The 14970-nt window shown below is 46.0% G+C and overlaps 1 protein-coding gene across 7 annotated transcripts in view; it reads left to right on the forward strand.

The window, feature by feature from the left end:
• ST3GAL3 (ST3 beta-galactoside alpha-2,3-sialyltransferase 3) overlaps positions 1–14970 on the forward strand; it is a 277669-nt gene that overhangs the window by 158970 nt on the left and 103729 nt on the right. For all 7 annotated transcript variants that reach the window (XM_066597939.1, XM_066597938.1, XM_066597942.1 and 4 more), the window contains one exon: positions 13937–14029. In XM_066597939.1, the coding sequence (XP_066454036.1) occupies positions 13937–14029 (93 nt within the window). The remainder of the gene's footprint in view (positions 1–13936; positions 14030–14970) is intronic.

Consider the following 14970-nt stretch of genomic DNA (forward strand, 5'->3'; position numbering starts at 1 on the left):
TATTTCTAATTGCACAGCTTGCTGCCAGGACATATTTGCTCACTCACTTATGCAGCCATCCCCAGTGTCTATAGCAGCATAAGATCAGACCACAGACCGGACCCCTAAACAGCAGCTCACACTCCCCTCTGGCTTCAGGACCTGCACAGATTTGGTCATATGAACTTACCTTCTGCAGGTCCTTCTGCAGGTCCTGCACACATCCGTTCCGGGATCACAGCACAAGGCAGTTTTGCTGCAGTTTGTATCTGCTGAAATCAGCTGGTTATCACCCAACTTTACACAAAAGCTGAAAGGCACATAAATATACATTGTAATGCAAAGCTGGGCTCCTAATTCACCTCTGTTGGGGCTCCTACACACTTGCTTTTTTTTTAACGCAGATGTCAATGGGACTTTCCAATGTTAAAAAAGCATCGCACAAAAATCACAAAGCACAAACTTGTGTTGCGTTTTTAACATTAGAAAGACCCATTGACAATCACGTTAAAAAAATGCAAATGGATGGGAGCCCTAATGTTAGCATGAATCAGGAGGCTTGGGATGAACGGCTATAATCCCCATAGGGGAGTACTGAGGTCTATACAACAGTGGAAGGGGGAACATAATATACGTGATAATGCTGGGTCTCCGGGGTAGCGGAGGGGATCGCTTCCAGTAAGTTGCTGCCAAGTGCTACAGTTTATTCTGCTGGTTGTTATATTATTACATTGGAGGGCGCATGGTGGTTGTGGTACCCGCGGAGATATCTGCTGCCGCTCGGCTGTCTCTACTGACATCCCTCTGTGTGGGGTGGAGGAAATCTATCCCGTCTGGCGAGCCGCGTGACGGACATGTCTTGATTACATCTCTGGATGGTAGCAGGCGGAGGATTTTCTTGCTGACTTATCTTGTCATCGTGCGGCGGAGGTGTTGATAGGTGGCGCAGGCCTCTCCTGACTCGCTGACTGTGAACTTGCTTTATTTTTCCATTCGCACCTATCTGCCGCCTCTGATCCCGCTCGTCTCAAGGTGCATTCACCGAGAAGGATTTACTCATCTTCTTGTCCCAGGATTGGCTGATTATGGCCCCCTCATTCCTGATGACAGAGTCCCCCGCCTCATATATCCTGGAAAGGCAGCTAGCCATAAGACCGGCTGTTATAATGCTGTCACCTGTAGTGCCTGTAAATCCTACATGATGAACACCTATAGACAGTCTATAATGGATGGGGGGGAAATATCACCAGAGCTGACAAGCTGACAACGGGTCTGGTGGGAGGATGTCACCAGGTGTAGAGCTGACAATGGGGTCTGGTGGTGGGATGTCACCAGGTGTAGAGCTGACAATGGGGTCTGGTGGTGGGATGTCACCAGGTGTAGAGCTGACAGCGGGGTCTGGTGGGGGGATGTCACCAGGTGTAGAGCTGACAGCGGGGTCTGGTGGGGGAATGTTACCAGGTGTAGAGCTGACAACGGGGTTTGGCTGATGGATGTCACCAGGTGTAGAGCTGACAATGGGGTCTGGTGAGGGGATGTCACCAGGTGTAGAGCTGACAACGGGGTCTGGTGGTGGGATGTCACCAGGTGTAGAGCTGACAATGGGGTCTGGTGGGAGAATGTCACCAGGTGTAGAGCTGACAACAGGGTCTGGTGGGGGGATGTCACCAGGTGTAGAGCTGACAACGGGGTCTGGTGGTGGGATGTCACCAGGTGTAGAGCTGACAATGGGGTCTGGTGGGAGAATGTCACCAGGTGTAGAGCTGACAGCGGGGTCTGGTGGGGGAATGTTACCAGGTGTAGAGCTGACAGCGGGGTCTGGTGGGGGGATGTCACCAGGTGTAGAGCTGACAACGGGGTCTGGTGGTGGGATGTCACTAGGTGTACTGCTGACAACGGGGTCTGGTGGGGGATGTCGCCAGGTGTAGAGCCAACAATGGGGTCTGGTGGGGGGATGTCACCAGGTGTAGAGGTGACAACGGGGTCTGGTGGGGGGATGTCACTAGGTATAGAGCTGACAACGGGGTCTGGTGGGGGGATGTCACCAGGTGTAGAGCTGACAACGGGGTCTGGTGGGGGGATGTCACCAGGTGTAGAGCTGACAACGGGGTCTGGTGGGGGGATGTCACCAGGTGTAGAGCTGACAACGGGGTCTGGTGGGGGGATGTCACCAGGTGTAGAGCTGACAATGGGGTCATCTACATTGTCACCATAGTGAAGACAGTCGCCTAAATAGGGGATCTCGTCTTTTATATTTCTATTAAAGGAGAACTTTGTTTACAAATAAGTAGTTACTTTGTAATTATTTCTTACGGGGTCTTTGTTGTGTACTACGGTCAGTTGCTTAGTCATATAGGACATGGATGCCGCCAGAGCCGTGGCCAGAGCTGAGCTGGGCTGCCCCTCACCTGTGAGCGCTGACTCGGGGGGTCTTACACCTGTATGCATTAAGAGTATGATATAGATTACATATGAACGAGGCTGAGGGATAGGTGGGCGGCATGTCTCGCCCCGTGGTGATCCGGTGACACGGCTTCTCATTGTGTCTTCTGTGCCTGACTCCATATTAAGTTACTGTTGTGTCTGCACTATAAGAAAGCCTTCAGTCACCCCGCGGACTGCGCCTCGCTGACTCCTCGCTGCCACTTCCCATCCTGGTCACAATTAACAAATTCTTGCTTTAAGATCCCGAATCATATGGGAAAAGACAGAGAGGGCAGCGAGGCGGCCGGATCCCCTTACAGGGCAGTAAACTCCCAGCGTTCTTATTAACGTCTGTTTCCTATTATCACAAGGCCGACTAAATCACTCCAGATGCGCAACGCGTTTCTATCTCATGATTAATACAATGTGATTAATTACTCCAAGTGCGGTCATACAAGTGTATAAATACAAGCAGCGTCCAACGAGGAGACCTGCTGCCGCGATTTACACCGAACTCAAGAAACTTCAGCATCTCAAACCTCAAAACCATCAACAAAAGTGGCCAACCCGTGCCTGGAGTACAACGTGTGCGTGCGGTCCGGCTACAGCCGTGTGCTCCGTGTTACCTCTAGTGCATCCGTTTGTCTATACACTGATCGCCCCTTTATCAGCCCCCATCTAGCAGCGTTGGGCTCCTTCGCCCTTCAAAGCCACAGCAATTCTTCGCAGTGTAGATCTCACTCGGTGATGAAATGGTTCTGCAGAAATATCGGCCCCTGCGGACAGGAAGCTGCTTTTAGTTGCTGCAGATTAGATGGCGGTGCTGACATGTTCTGACCGGCTGACAGGAAGGGGTCAGCGATTCATGCTGCTTGCGCCAAATTCTGACCCTCCATCAGCAACAGAAATCCGGACCCATCTGACCAGGAGATGTTTTTCCGCTGCTCCATCATTTTTGCACTTTTTTCCTGCTGGAGTCTCACTTTTTCGTTTGTTTTAGACACAATGGCGCTAGGACTGGTCGTCTGCTGTTATCCCATCCGTGCGGAGGAACCTTCTGGAGACGAGTTGTTTCCATCCTCAGAATCCTCTATCACTGGATGTTTTCCTCGATCACACCATTCCCCCCCCCCCCCCCCCCTCCGCGGTTGGCAGTGAGCCCCTGGCTAGTCCAGCACCGATGACCTCGTTAGAAGTCGCTCCGATCGCTGGATTTTCCATCTAATGTGGATTCACACTAAAACTGATCCACAGAAAACTTGTCACGTGATTTTATGCCGCACTCCGGGGTCACGGGGAGAATTACCATACAGGGGGCGCCAATCGTAGAGGCCCAAAGGCTCTAATGAAGGCCCGGGGGCTCTGATGAAGGGGTGGGGTGTAATATAGGGCCAGTCCGGGTATGTTTTACCCTTCACACCATTCCTGTTCTTCCTGGATTGTTTCTCTTGTACATAAACAGCATCAGGTTAGAATCTGTCTTTCATCTCCTTGCACTGACTTGAATGTAAGACGAGAACCACTAATAAGCTATCACACCGATTGTGCCGGATGGAGCATTAGTGTAACCGCAAACCATTGTGAAGGAACAGAAGTGATGAAAAAGAAGATCCCAACAAAATCTGAAGCCATGAAAATGAATGGACACCAAATTACGCAATGTGCACCAGGTGGAATGCTGCTAACATGTGGAAGGCGTGTGCAAGCCGAAATGTGATGAACACGTAAGCCGAATACAACGCTGGAGCTCCAACTAACGTGTCCAAACGCACAACTCGCCGTTCCTCCGCACGGATGATATAACAGCGGGCGACCAGTTCCAGCGCCATTGTGTCTAAGAGGAACAGAAAGACTCCAGCGGGCAAAAGAGCGCAAAACTTGTATCACTGAGCAGCGGGAAAACATCCCCTGGTCAGATGGAGCCAGATGTCTGTTGCTGATGGGAGGTCAGAATTAGTTGCACCATGAATTGATGTCCCCTTCCTGTCAGCTGGTGGAGGGGAAGTCATAGTGCAGAAACCGTTTTCTTGGGTCCTGTGATACCTCTGGATGGACGCCGCAGTGAAGCCCTGCGGTCCTGAAGCCTGGCGTACTCTAATAAGGCAGTGTAGTCTCCTTGGTCAGTGGCCTCTTCAGACGCCGAAGTTCATCCTTGTAATGATGTCTGTGCCTGGTGTGGAGGACGCCGCTCCGGCCCGCGCTGCTGCATACTCATTACAAGTATCGTTACTCCGGCTCCTGTGCCTATAAACCTCCGCGCTCCGCAGGTTCAGGGAGTGCCATGGAATGGATCAGGTTAGATTTCATTAGACAGATGTAATGGTTTAGTTAGCGAAAGCGAAGCAGCAGGTTCCGTCTCCGTCCTGAAACCCGATCATCCCCAGAAACAGAACATCTGCACGCCCGATATTTGATTGCCCCCAACTTCGTCTCAGTCATTCTCCAGACCCAAGTAATGAAACTTGACCCCGGGCGTAGACGCCCATAAAGTCTACCCGAGGAGGTTCGGAGGCTTGTGGGTCTTTTGTTACTTTTAATCGTTTTACTATAAAATTGGAACAACAGAACTATTTATGTTCCGGTCCCCCGAGTGCGCCCTCTGCCAAGGAGCTACAACTTACTACTCCGGAGCCGAGACACGTCTAGGTTCCTCTACAAAGTATTCACTCCCCACTGGAAGCAGCTGCTCGAAAGGCTGTCTATATGGTGCCTTTCCTCCTTATGACCGTTCTCAGTTTGGTCTGATCTGTCACAAACAGATGTCACATTTACTCATTACCTGAATGTTCTCTACTCCAACTCTAGTTGCTGCATTCAAACCAACACAGGGGCCGCGGATTCCTTCAGCACCCATGCGGGTGTCCGACAAGGCTTTATCCTGTCACCATTCCTGTTCAACCTGGTGCTCAACTACGTCATGAAATGAGCAATTTGGCCAAGTAGCATAATGTCCAGTGTTGTATTGGGAAGACGTGGGCAACTTTCCAATGTCTTTGTCCTTAATGGTCTACCGCCTCACTCTCATTACAAACGAAGATACAACTTCGGAACACTATTATGATCCCAACTGAGCGATATGCATCTGCAACATAGAAAGCAACGATGCGTATCAACCGGCGACTTCATGTTTTCCAATAGCGATGGCTTCGTTGCCTGTTTAAGGTCACTTACCATGATGGAGTTACCAATGAAGAATTCTACCACCACTCTCATACGCGGCCACCCATTCCTGAGTTACCAATCGCCGACTCCCTTTTGCTGGACACATTCTACATCCCTCTGAGACAAGACTGCAAGAATCGCTATCTCATGGAATCCCAAAAATGAGAAGAGTAGTCAGGGAAGGCAAAGAGCCGCCTGACGATGTACATTTATAGAGCACTGGCCTACTGTTGGTCTTTCATACGGTGATGCCGAAACTACTGCCTTTCATCACCAATGATGACAATCTTTTGTCACCCAATGCGCCGAAATGCATGGCAGGGCCTAAGTCTTAGGGGATATTCACACGCAGCAAGTTCGTTGCAGGCGCTTTAGCAACTGAAAATAACTCATCTACTTGAGGTTGTTTTGGCAGGAAGTGCCTGGATTTCTGCAAGCTACATTCAGATGAACAGCAGATGACCAGTTCTAGCGCCATTGTGTCTAAAGGCCCTTTTACACACAAAGATGATTGCTTAAAAGATGGCTTTTGTGCGATCATTTTGCATAAACTACTACTTGGTACTATTGCCTATTAGTAGCTTATTAATGCGTGTGAGCCGCAGGGAGCCGTATTCAGAGAACAGCGGGTGGTCTGTTCTCTGAATATGTTCCCTTTGTTCTGCTGCCAGGCTGACAGCTGAGACAATCTTATCAGCGCTCCCCACAAAGAACACAGCGTGAAGTCCCTGGTATCAGCCCTTCTGCCGAACTATGGATTTTATGTCGTTTAGCAGAAACGTGAACGATGGGCACATTTACACACAACGATTATTGCTCAAAAGATGGCTTTTGAGTGAATTTTGAGCAATAATTGTCGTGTGTAAAAGGGCCTTAAGAGAAACAGACGACACTACAGCAAACAAAAGAGCGCAAAACTTGTATCACTGCGAGTGGAGAAACATCTCCTGGTCAGATGGATCCAGATCTCTGTTGCTGATGGGGCGTCAGAATTTGGTGCAAGCAGCACGAATCGATGACCCCTTCCTGTCACCTGGTCATAACATGTCAGCGCCTCCATCTAATGTGTGGCAACTACAAGAAGTTTCCTGTCCGCAGGGGGCCGGTATTTCTGCAGAAACACGTCATCGCCTGGTGATCACAATGAATTGCTGCGGTTCTGAAGACCAAAGGATTCCAACGCTGCTAGATGGGGGCTGATAGTGGGGCGGTCAGTGTACGGTATATGGGACGGTCATTGGGATTAGCTGCAAGTACATTTCGCAGAGTAAACATCCAGTTCTCGTATTGATGAAGATGTAGAAGAAATCATCTGGTTACTTTCAGTTGAAGACTGGTTTACCTGTTGACAGTCAGCTGTGTTTTCCCTGGGCTGTCCTCCACAGCGCCTTCCATTGGAATGATGGCTACTCTGTGAGTGAACGTCCAAGCTTTGCAGTATGACAAGTATGTTAGCCAACCCAGAATAGCCATGGCAAACAGCAGCTTTGGGGTTCTTGCTCCTCAGCAGTGTACTGTAGGATTCTGGTTTACCCAGGTGAAAGGATAGACAATCATGGTGGGTGCGGAGGGGGTCATGTTTCTTCTTGAGGAGAGCACCATGAGGCTGTAGGGAATCTTATAGACCATGCAATACTTCCTGGTAAAAGCTATGCAAATGAGCGGAGCTATAATCATCTGCAGCACCATCTGTTGCAAGGTAGCTTCCCTATGAGTGAATATCTGACCTTTTAATGGGCCTTGCAACATAACTGGGGATGTTAGCCAAGCCGGAGTATCCATGGACATCAGATCACTTTCACCTCCTTCTAGTGGTTTCCTTTGTGTTAATGAGCAGTAGCCCCGCCACATTCCTGAGGCATTGATGATGTCACCTCTAATGTCCTCACCTTCAGTCCTACCGCACCCTGATGTAGATTGGCAGTGACTCATTCAACGACAAGATGCATCTTCCCATGACTGTCGGCGATGCCGCACGTTGCAGCGATGCTTCCCAATCACAGGGCTTCCTCTAGTTTTGCACTTTACTATGAGCTCTACTTTGTTTTCACATCTGAAGATTTGTTCAGTAAAGCCTGTAAGACTTCACCCGTGTGTCATACATGACGGCGATGCACAAGTTAAGCCCTGGATGGATTAGAGGAGGATGGATCATTACTGACCAGGAGCTGTATCTGCCTCTGCACTTGTAGTGGGGGTTACTGCGTTTTTTGGATTAGAACTATTTTTGTGGCAGTGGGAAGATGAAATATTAAAGAAGTTAAAGGGTTTGTCCAGTTGTAAACTATTTATGGCTGATCCTCAGGACTCCTGCTGATCAATTGTTCATAGGGATGGCATGCTTGTGCACTGAGCTGATTTCTAGAGGAAGCAGACAGCTCCGTACTTACTGCAGTGGCCAGGCTAGGTATAACAGGGGCCTTAGGAGGCAGTGATCATGATATCATTGGATGCTGGATAACAAGGGGAGGAAGACCTGAGAAGACTCAGACCTCAAGGTTGGATTTCAGAAAGGCAGATTTAATGAACTCAGAAAGAGGAAGAATCCAATGGCTGGATGTTCTTAAGGACAGAAATGCCCAAGAAGGTTGGGAAATATTGTGGAATGAGATTCTCAAAGGACAATCGTTACCAATCCCTAAAAGAAGGAAGAATGGGAAGCATTTAAAGAGACCCGGATGGATGAACACAGAACTTGTACACATGTTAAAGAGGAGGAAAAATATGTTTATCAAATGGAAAGAGGGGGATATCTAAAGAAGAATATAATGGGGTCTGCAGAAACTGTAGGGCAAGTGTCAGAAAAGCTAAGGCCACCAGCACACAGACGGCTCGGACCCGGCAGTGGAGTTCAACCCGATGTCCGTCCGGTGACCCCAGTGTACCGCTCCACCGGCCTTCTAATGTGCTGCGATTGTGTGGGCTGGCACATGCGCAGTAACAGGCGCTGTCGCTATAGCGATGACGCAGCCTCCTCTGCTGCGAAAGTGCTGTCCAGAGCGCCGGCCAATACATGCACTGTTGACGCTGCGCCATCGCTATGGCGATGATGCGGCTCCTGAAGCCATTCTGCAATGATGATTGCAAAATGACCGCGGGACGGACGGTTTCCATTGTCTTCAATGGAAATCGGACGCGTGTAGCCCGCACAAAATCACAGCATTCTGCGATTTCTTCCGCGAAAGTGGAAAATCGCAATCGATTTACGCTCATGGGCAGGAAATCGCATTTTCTAATTGCATGCTATGGGCTGAATTTGCAGCAGAATCCAGAGGCGGAATACCACTCCGGATTTCACAATGGAAATCCGCCCGCGTGCAGGAGGCCTAAAAAAAGGATTTGGGGGTCCAAAGCAAAAGAAAAGTCAAAGATACTATCGGATGTTTACAGGATGTAAATGGTGCTATGCCGGTGTCCAACAACGGATTGGAAAGGGTTAAGTGTATGTAAAACTCCGTGGCAACATATGTGGGTACTGCGTGGCTTTTATTAGTCGTTGTCACCTCTATAAGAATCTATGAGGGACTTGTAGTCATACGTTTTATTTATATATATATATATATATATATATATATATATATATATATAAAGGTGAAAGCCCTGACTGACTGACTCGCCACTAATTCTCTAACTTCCCGATGCCGTACAAACATGAAATTTGGCAGGAGCATTCTTTAGGTCCTAATAGGACAAGTAAAAGGGTCACAACTTCAATATTCAGTTGTAAGCAAAAAGAACTGTGAAAAGGTGATACATGAGAGAGAGCTTTTCTCAGAAACCATAAAGCCTAGGGAAATTATTTGTATACTGAGGAGAATCTACCTCACCTCTATGTGTATATACTGAGGAGAATCTACCTCACCCCTATGTGTATATACTGAGGAGAATCTACCTCACCTCTATGTGTATATACTGAGGAGAATCTACCTCACCCCTATGTGTATATACTGAGGAGAATCTACCTCACCTCTATGTGTATATACTGAGGAGAATCTACCTCACCCCTATGTGTATATACTGAGGAGAATCTACCTCACCTCTATGTGTATATACTGAGGAGAATCTACCTCACCTCTATGTGTATATACTGAGGAGAATCTACCTCACCTCTATGTGTATATACTGAGGAGAATCTACCTCACCTCTGTGTGTATATACTGAGGAGAATCTACTTCACCTCTATGTGTATATACTGAGGAGAATCTACCTCACCTCTATGTGTATATACTGAGGAGAATCTACCTCACCTCTATGTGTATATACTGAGGAGAATCTACCTCACCTCTATGTGTATATACTGAGGAGAATCTACCTCACCTCTGTGTGTATATACTGAGGAGAGTCTACTTCACCTCTATGTGTATATACTGAGAAGAATCTACTTCACCTCTATGTGTATATACTCAGGAGAATCTAACTGACCTCTATGTGTATATACTGAGGAGAATCTACCTCATCTCTAAGTGTATATACTGAGGAGAATCTACCTCACCTCTCTGTGTATATACTGAGGAGAATCTACCTCACCTCTATGTGTATATACTGAGGAGAATCTACTTCACCTCTATGTGTATATACTCAGGAGAATCTAACTGACCTCTATGTGTATATACTGAGGAGAATCTACCTCACCTCTAAGTGTATATACTGAGGAGAATCTACCTCACCTCTCTGTGTATATACTGAAGAGAATCTACCTCACCTACATCTGCATATACTGAGGAGAATCTACCTCACCTCTATGTGTATATACTGAGGAGAATCTACCTCACCTCTATGTGTATATACTGAGGAGAATCTACCTCACCTCTATGTGTATATACTGAGGAGAATCTACCTCACCCCTATGTGTATATACTGAGGAGAATCTACCTCACCCCTATGTGTATATACTGAGGAGAATCTACCTCACCCCTATGTGTATATACTGAGGAGAATCTACCTCACCCCTATGTGTATATACTGAGGAGAATCTACCTCACCCCTGTGTGTATATACTGAGGAGAATCTACCTCACCTCTATGTGTATATACTGAGGAGAATCTACCTCAACTCTGTCTGTTTATATACTGAGGAGAATCTACCTCACCTTTTTGTGTATGAACTGAGTAGAATCTACCTCACCTCTATGTTTATATACTGATAATCTACCTCACCTCTGTGTGTATATACTGAGGAGAATCTACCTCCCCTCTATTTGTATATACTGAGGAGAATCTAACTGACCTCTGTGTGTGTATATACTGAGGAGAATCTAACTGACCTCTGTGTGTATATACTGAGGAGAATCTACCTCACCCCTGTGTGTATATACTGAGGAGAATCTACCTCACCTCTATGTGTATATACTGGGGAGAATCTACCTCACCTCTATGTGTATATACTGAGGAGAATCTACCTCAACTCTGTCTGTTTATATACTGAGGAGAATCTACCTCACCTCTATTTGTATATACTGAGGAGAATCTACCTCGCCTCTGTGTATATACTGAGGAGAATCTACCTCACCTCTATGTGTATATACTGAGGAGAATCTACCTCACCTCTGTATGTATATACTGAAGAAAATTTACCTCACCTCTATATGTATATACCGAGGAGAATCTACCTCACCTCTATGTGTATATACTGAGGAGAATCGACCTCAACTCCATGTGTATATACTGAGGAGAATCTACCTCACCTTTCTGTTTATATACTGAGGAGAATCTACCTCACCTCTATGTGTATACTGAGGAGAATCTACATCACCTTTCTGTTTATATACTGAGGAGAATCTACCTCACCTGTATGTGTATATACTGCAGAGAATCTAACTGACCTCTGTGTGTATATACTGAGGAGAATCTACCTCACCTCTATGTGTATATACTAAGGAGAATCTACCTCACCTCTGTGTGTGTATATACTGAGGAGAATCTACCTCACCTCTGTGTGTGTGTATATACTGAAGAGAATCTAACTGACCTCTGTGTGTGTATACACTGAGGAGAATCTACATTGCCTCTGTGTGAATATACTGAGGAGAATCTACCTCACCTCTATGTGTATATACTGAGGAGACTCTAACTGACCTCTGTGTGTATATACTGAGGAAAATCTACCCCACCTCCAAGTGTATATACTGAATCTACCTCACCTCTATGTGTATATACTAAGGAGATTCTACCTCACCTCTGTGTGTGTATATACTGAGGAGAATCTAACTGACCTCTGTGTGTGTATACACTGAGGAGAATCTACCTTGTCTCTGTGTGAATATACTGAGGAGAATCTACCTCACCTCTCTGTGTATATACTAAGGAGAATCTAACTCACCTCTGTGTGTGTATATACTGAGGAGAATCTACCTCACCTCTGTGTGTGTATATACTGAAGAGAATCTAACTGACCTCTGTGTGTGTATACACTAAGGAGAATCTCCCTCACCTCTATGTGTATATACTAAGGAGAATCTAACTGACCTCTGTGTGTATATACTGAGGAAAATCTACCCCACCTCTAAGTGTATATACTGAGGAGAATCTACCTCACCTCTATGTGTATATACTGAGGAGAATCTACCTCACCTCTATGTGTATATACTAAGGAGAATCTACCTCACCTCTGTGTGTGTATATACTGAGGAGAATCTACCTCACCTCTATGTGTATATACTGAGGAGAATCTACCTCACCTCTATGTGTATATACTGAAGAGAATCTACTTCACCTGTATGTGTATATACTGAGGAGAATCTACCTCACCTCCATGTGTATATACTGAGGAGAATCTACCTCACCTTTCTGTTTATGTACTGAGGAGAATGTACCTCATCTCTATGTGTATATACTGAGGAGAATCTACCTCACCTCAATGTGTATATAGTGAGGAGAATCTACCTCACCTCTATGTGTATATACTGAGGAGAATCTACCTCACCTCTATGTGTATATACTGAGGAGAATCTACCTCACCTCTAGGTGTATATACTGAGGAGAATCTACCTCACCTCTGTGTGTATATACTGAGGAAAATCTACCTCACCTCTATGTGTATATACTGAGAATCTACATCATCTCTGTGTGTATATACTGAGGAGAATCTACCTCACCTCTGTGTATATACTGCGGAGAATCTACCTCACCTCTCTGTGTATATACTGAGAGAATCTACCTCACCTCTATGTGTATATACTGAGAATCTACCTCATCTCTGTGTGTATATACTGAGGAGAATCTACCTCACCTCTATGTGTATATACTGCGGAGAATCTAACTGACCTCTGTGTGTATATACTGAGGAGAATCTACCTCACCTCTATGTGTATATACTAAGGAGAATCTACCTCACCTCTGTGTGTGTGTGTGTGTGTGTGTGTGTGTGTGTGTATATACTGAGAAGAATCTAACTGACCTCTGTGTGTGTATACTGAGGAGAATCTACCTTTCCTCTATGTGTATATACTGAGGAGAATCTTTCTCACCTCTGTGTGTATATACTGAGGAGAATCTACCTCTCCTCTATGTGTATATACTGAGGAGAATTTACCTCTCCTCTATGTGTATATACTGAGGAGAATCTACCTCTCCTCTATGTGTATATACTGAGGAGAATCTACCTCTCCTCTATGTGTATATACTGAGGAGAATCTACCTCACCTCTATGTGTATATACTGAGGAGAATCTACCTCACCTCTATGTGTATCTACTGAGGAGAATCTACCTCACCTTTATGTGGATCTACTGAGGAGAATCTACCTCACCTCTATGTGTATATACTGAAAGGCTGTAAAGAACATAAGGAAGCGGCCATGAACTGGAGGGATGGAGCCTTTAAGGCTAAGAAGAGGCTGCAACCTCCAGACTGTGGATAAATGTGAATAAAAGGGACGTTACCTTTAAGGGTTTAAAGAGTAGAGTGGGAGGGGTGGCACACTCTGCAGAGGGACATCGGTACATGCAGTCTGAGGAGAATCTAGCACTCCTCTATGTGTATACATATTTTATTCCTCATTCGTCTGAAGTAACCACGACTTCATAAAATTTTCAGTGCGAAAAACAGGTAAACACTTGTGCCAAATTACCTCGGGCGAAGTCGGGTATATCAGCTCGTTATCATATAATAGATTTAGCATTAGTGTCTGTATGTAGAAATTGCTGTTCAGGTGGAAGAGGTGTTTTCGGCGTTTGACTTGTGATCTACAGTACTTCAGTCATCCTTTATATGGATTTTTCTGTACATGTTCTGATTAGGAGTCTGTAATATGCTGCAGCCGGATCACAAGGTGTGCACAGACCACATGTGTATATATAACATCTTATTAGTTTGTTTTTAGCACTTTTCCTCTTCTATTCTGATTGTTTTTCTTTTATGTCTCTTATTTTCCAGATCAGCAGAACTTGCAACCAAGTACGCCAACTTCTCCGAGGGCATCTGCAAGCCAGGATATGCATCTGCAATGATGGCTGCCATCTTCCCAAAGTAAGCCAGTTCTCCCTGCGTTGTCTGTTATGGACCTTCCTCTCTGGCATAGAGCCTTCTCCCCAGTAAACCGTCATATTATAACTTTCCAGGCCTTGTTGGCCGTCCATGAAAAGTGCGCCAAATACATCAAGGTGACACATAATGTTTGCACAACCCATAAGAAACATTTCTTCCCTTATTCCACTTCATGGAACGTCTGCGTAACGATCGTTTTCTTGACCTACCGAATACAGGATGTGTCTTCAAATTGGCGCATTTTATCTCATTAAGCCACGCTCTTTCCTCTAGAGCAGCGGTTCCCAAACGTTTTCAGCCATGGAGCCCTTTTTTGAAGCAAAAGTTTCTCGTGGAGCCCCATGGAGGGTGTGGTCAGGGGTGGGGTTAGGGGGCATGGCTTATTACGACGTATTTTTGCCGTTGTCGTTTTATAAAAGACAGGGCCGTTGAAAAAACCCCCCAAAAAACGTGGTGACGTTTATATATAATACATTATATTTAAAATTAACATGCAGCGGAATTATATCCCACACTACATGTCAATATCCACACGGGTTTTGTGCAGATTTTTTCCACAGCATGTGGATGAGATTTCCAAAATCCCATCTAATTTGCTGCTACAGCTACTGTGAATTTTACAAGAAATCCGACCCCCGTGTAGTAATAGTGACCTCCTACATTGGTCGCCTCCGTAGTAATAGTGACCATCTATATTAGTGTCCTCAGTAGTAATAGTGACCTCCTATATTAGTGGCCCCAGTAGTAATAGTGACCTCCTATATTAGTGGCCCCAGTAGTAATAGTGACCCCCTATATTGGTGGCCTCAGTAGTAATAGGGACCTCCTATATTGGTGGCCTCAGTAGTAATAGGGACCTCCTATATTGGTGGCCTCAGTAGTAATAGGGACCTCCTATATTGGTGGCCTCAGTAGTAATAGTG

The sequence above is a fragment of the Eleutherodactylus coqui genome, chromosome 3 (genome assembly GCF_035609145.1).
Source record: "Eleutherodactylus coqui strain aEleCoq1 chromosome 3, aEleCoq1.hap1, whole genome shotgun sequence".
Classification (NCBI taxonomy): domain Eukaryota; kingdom Metazoa; phylum Chordata; class Amphibia; order Anura; family Eleutherodactylidae; genus Eleutherodactylus; species Eleutherodactylus coqui.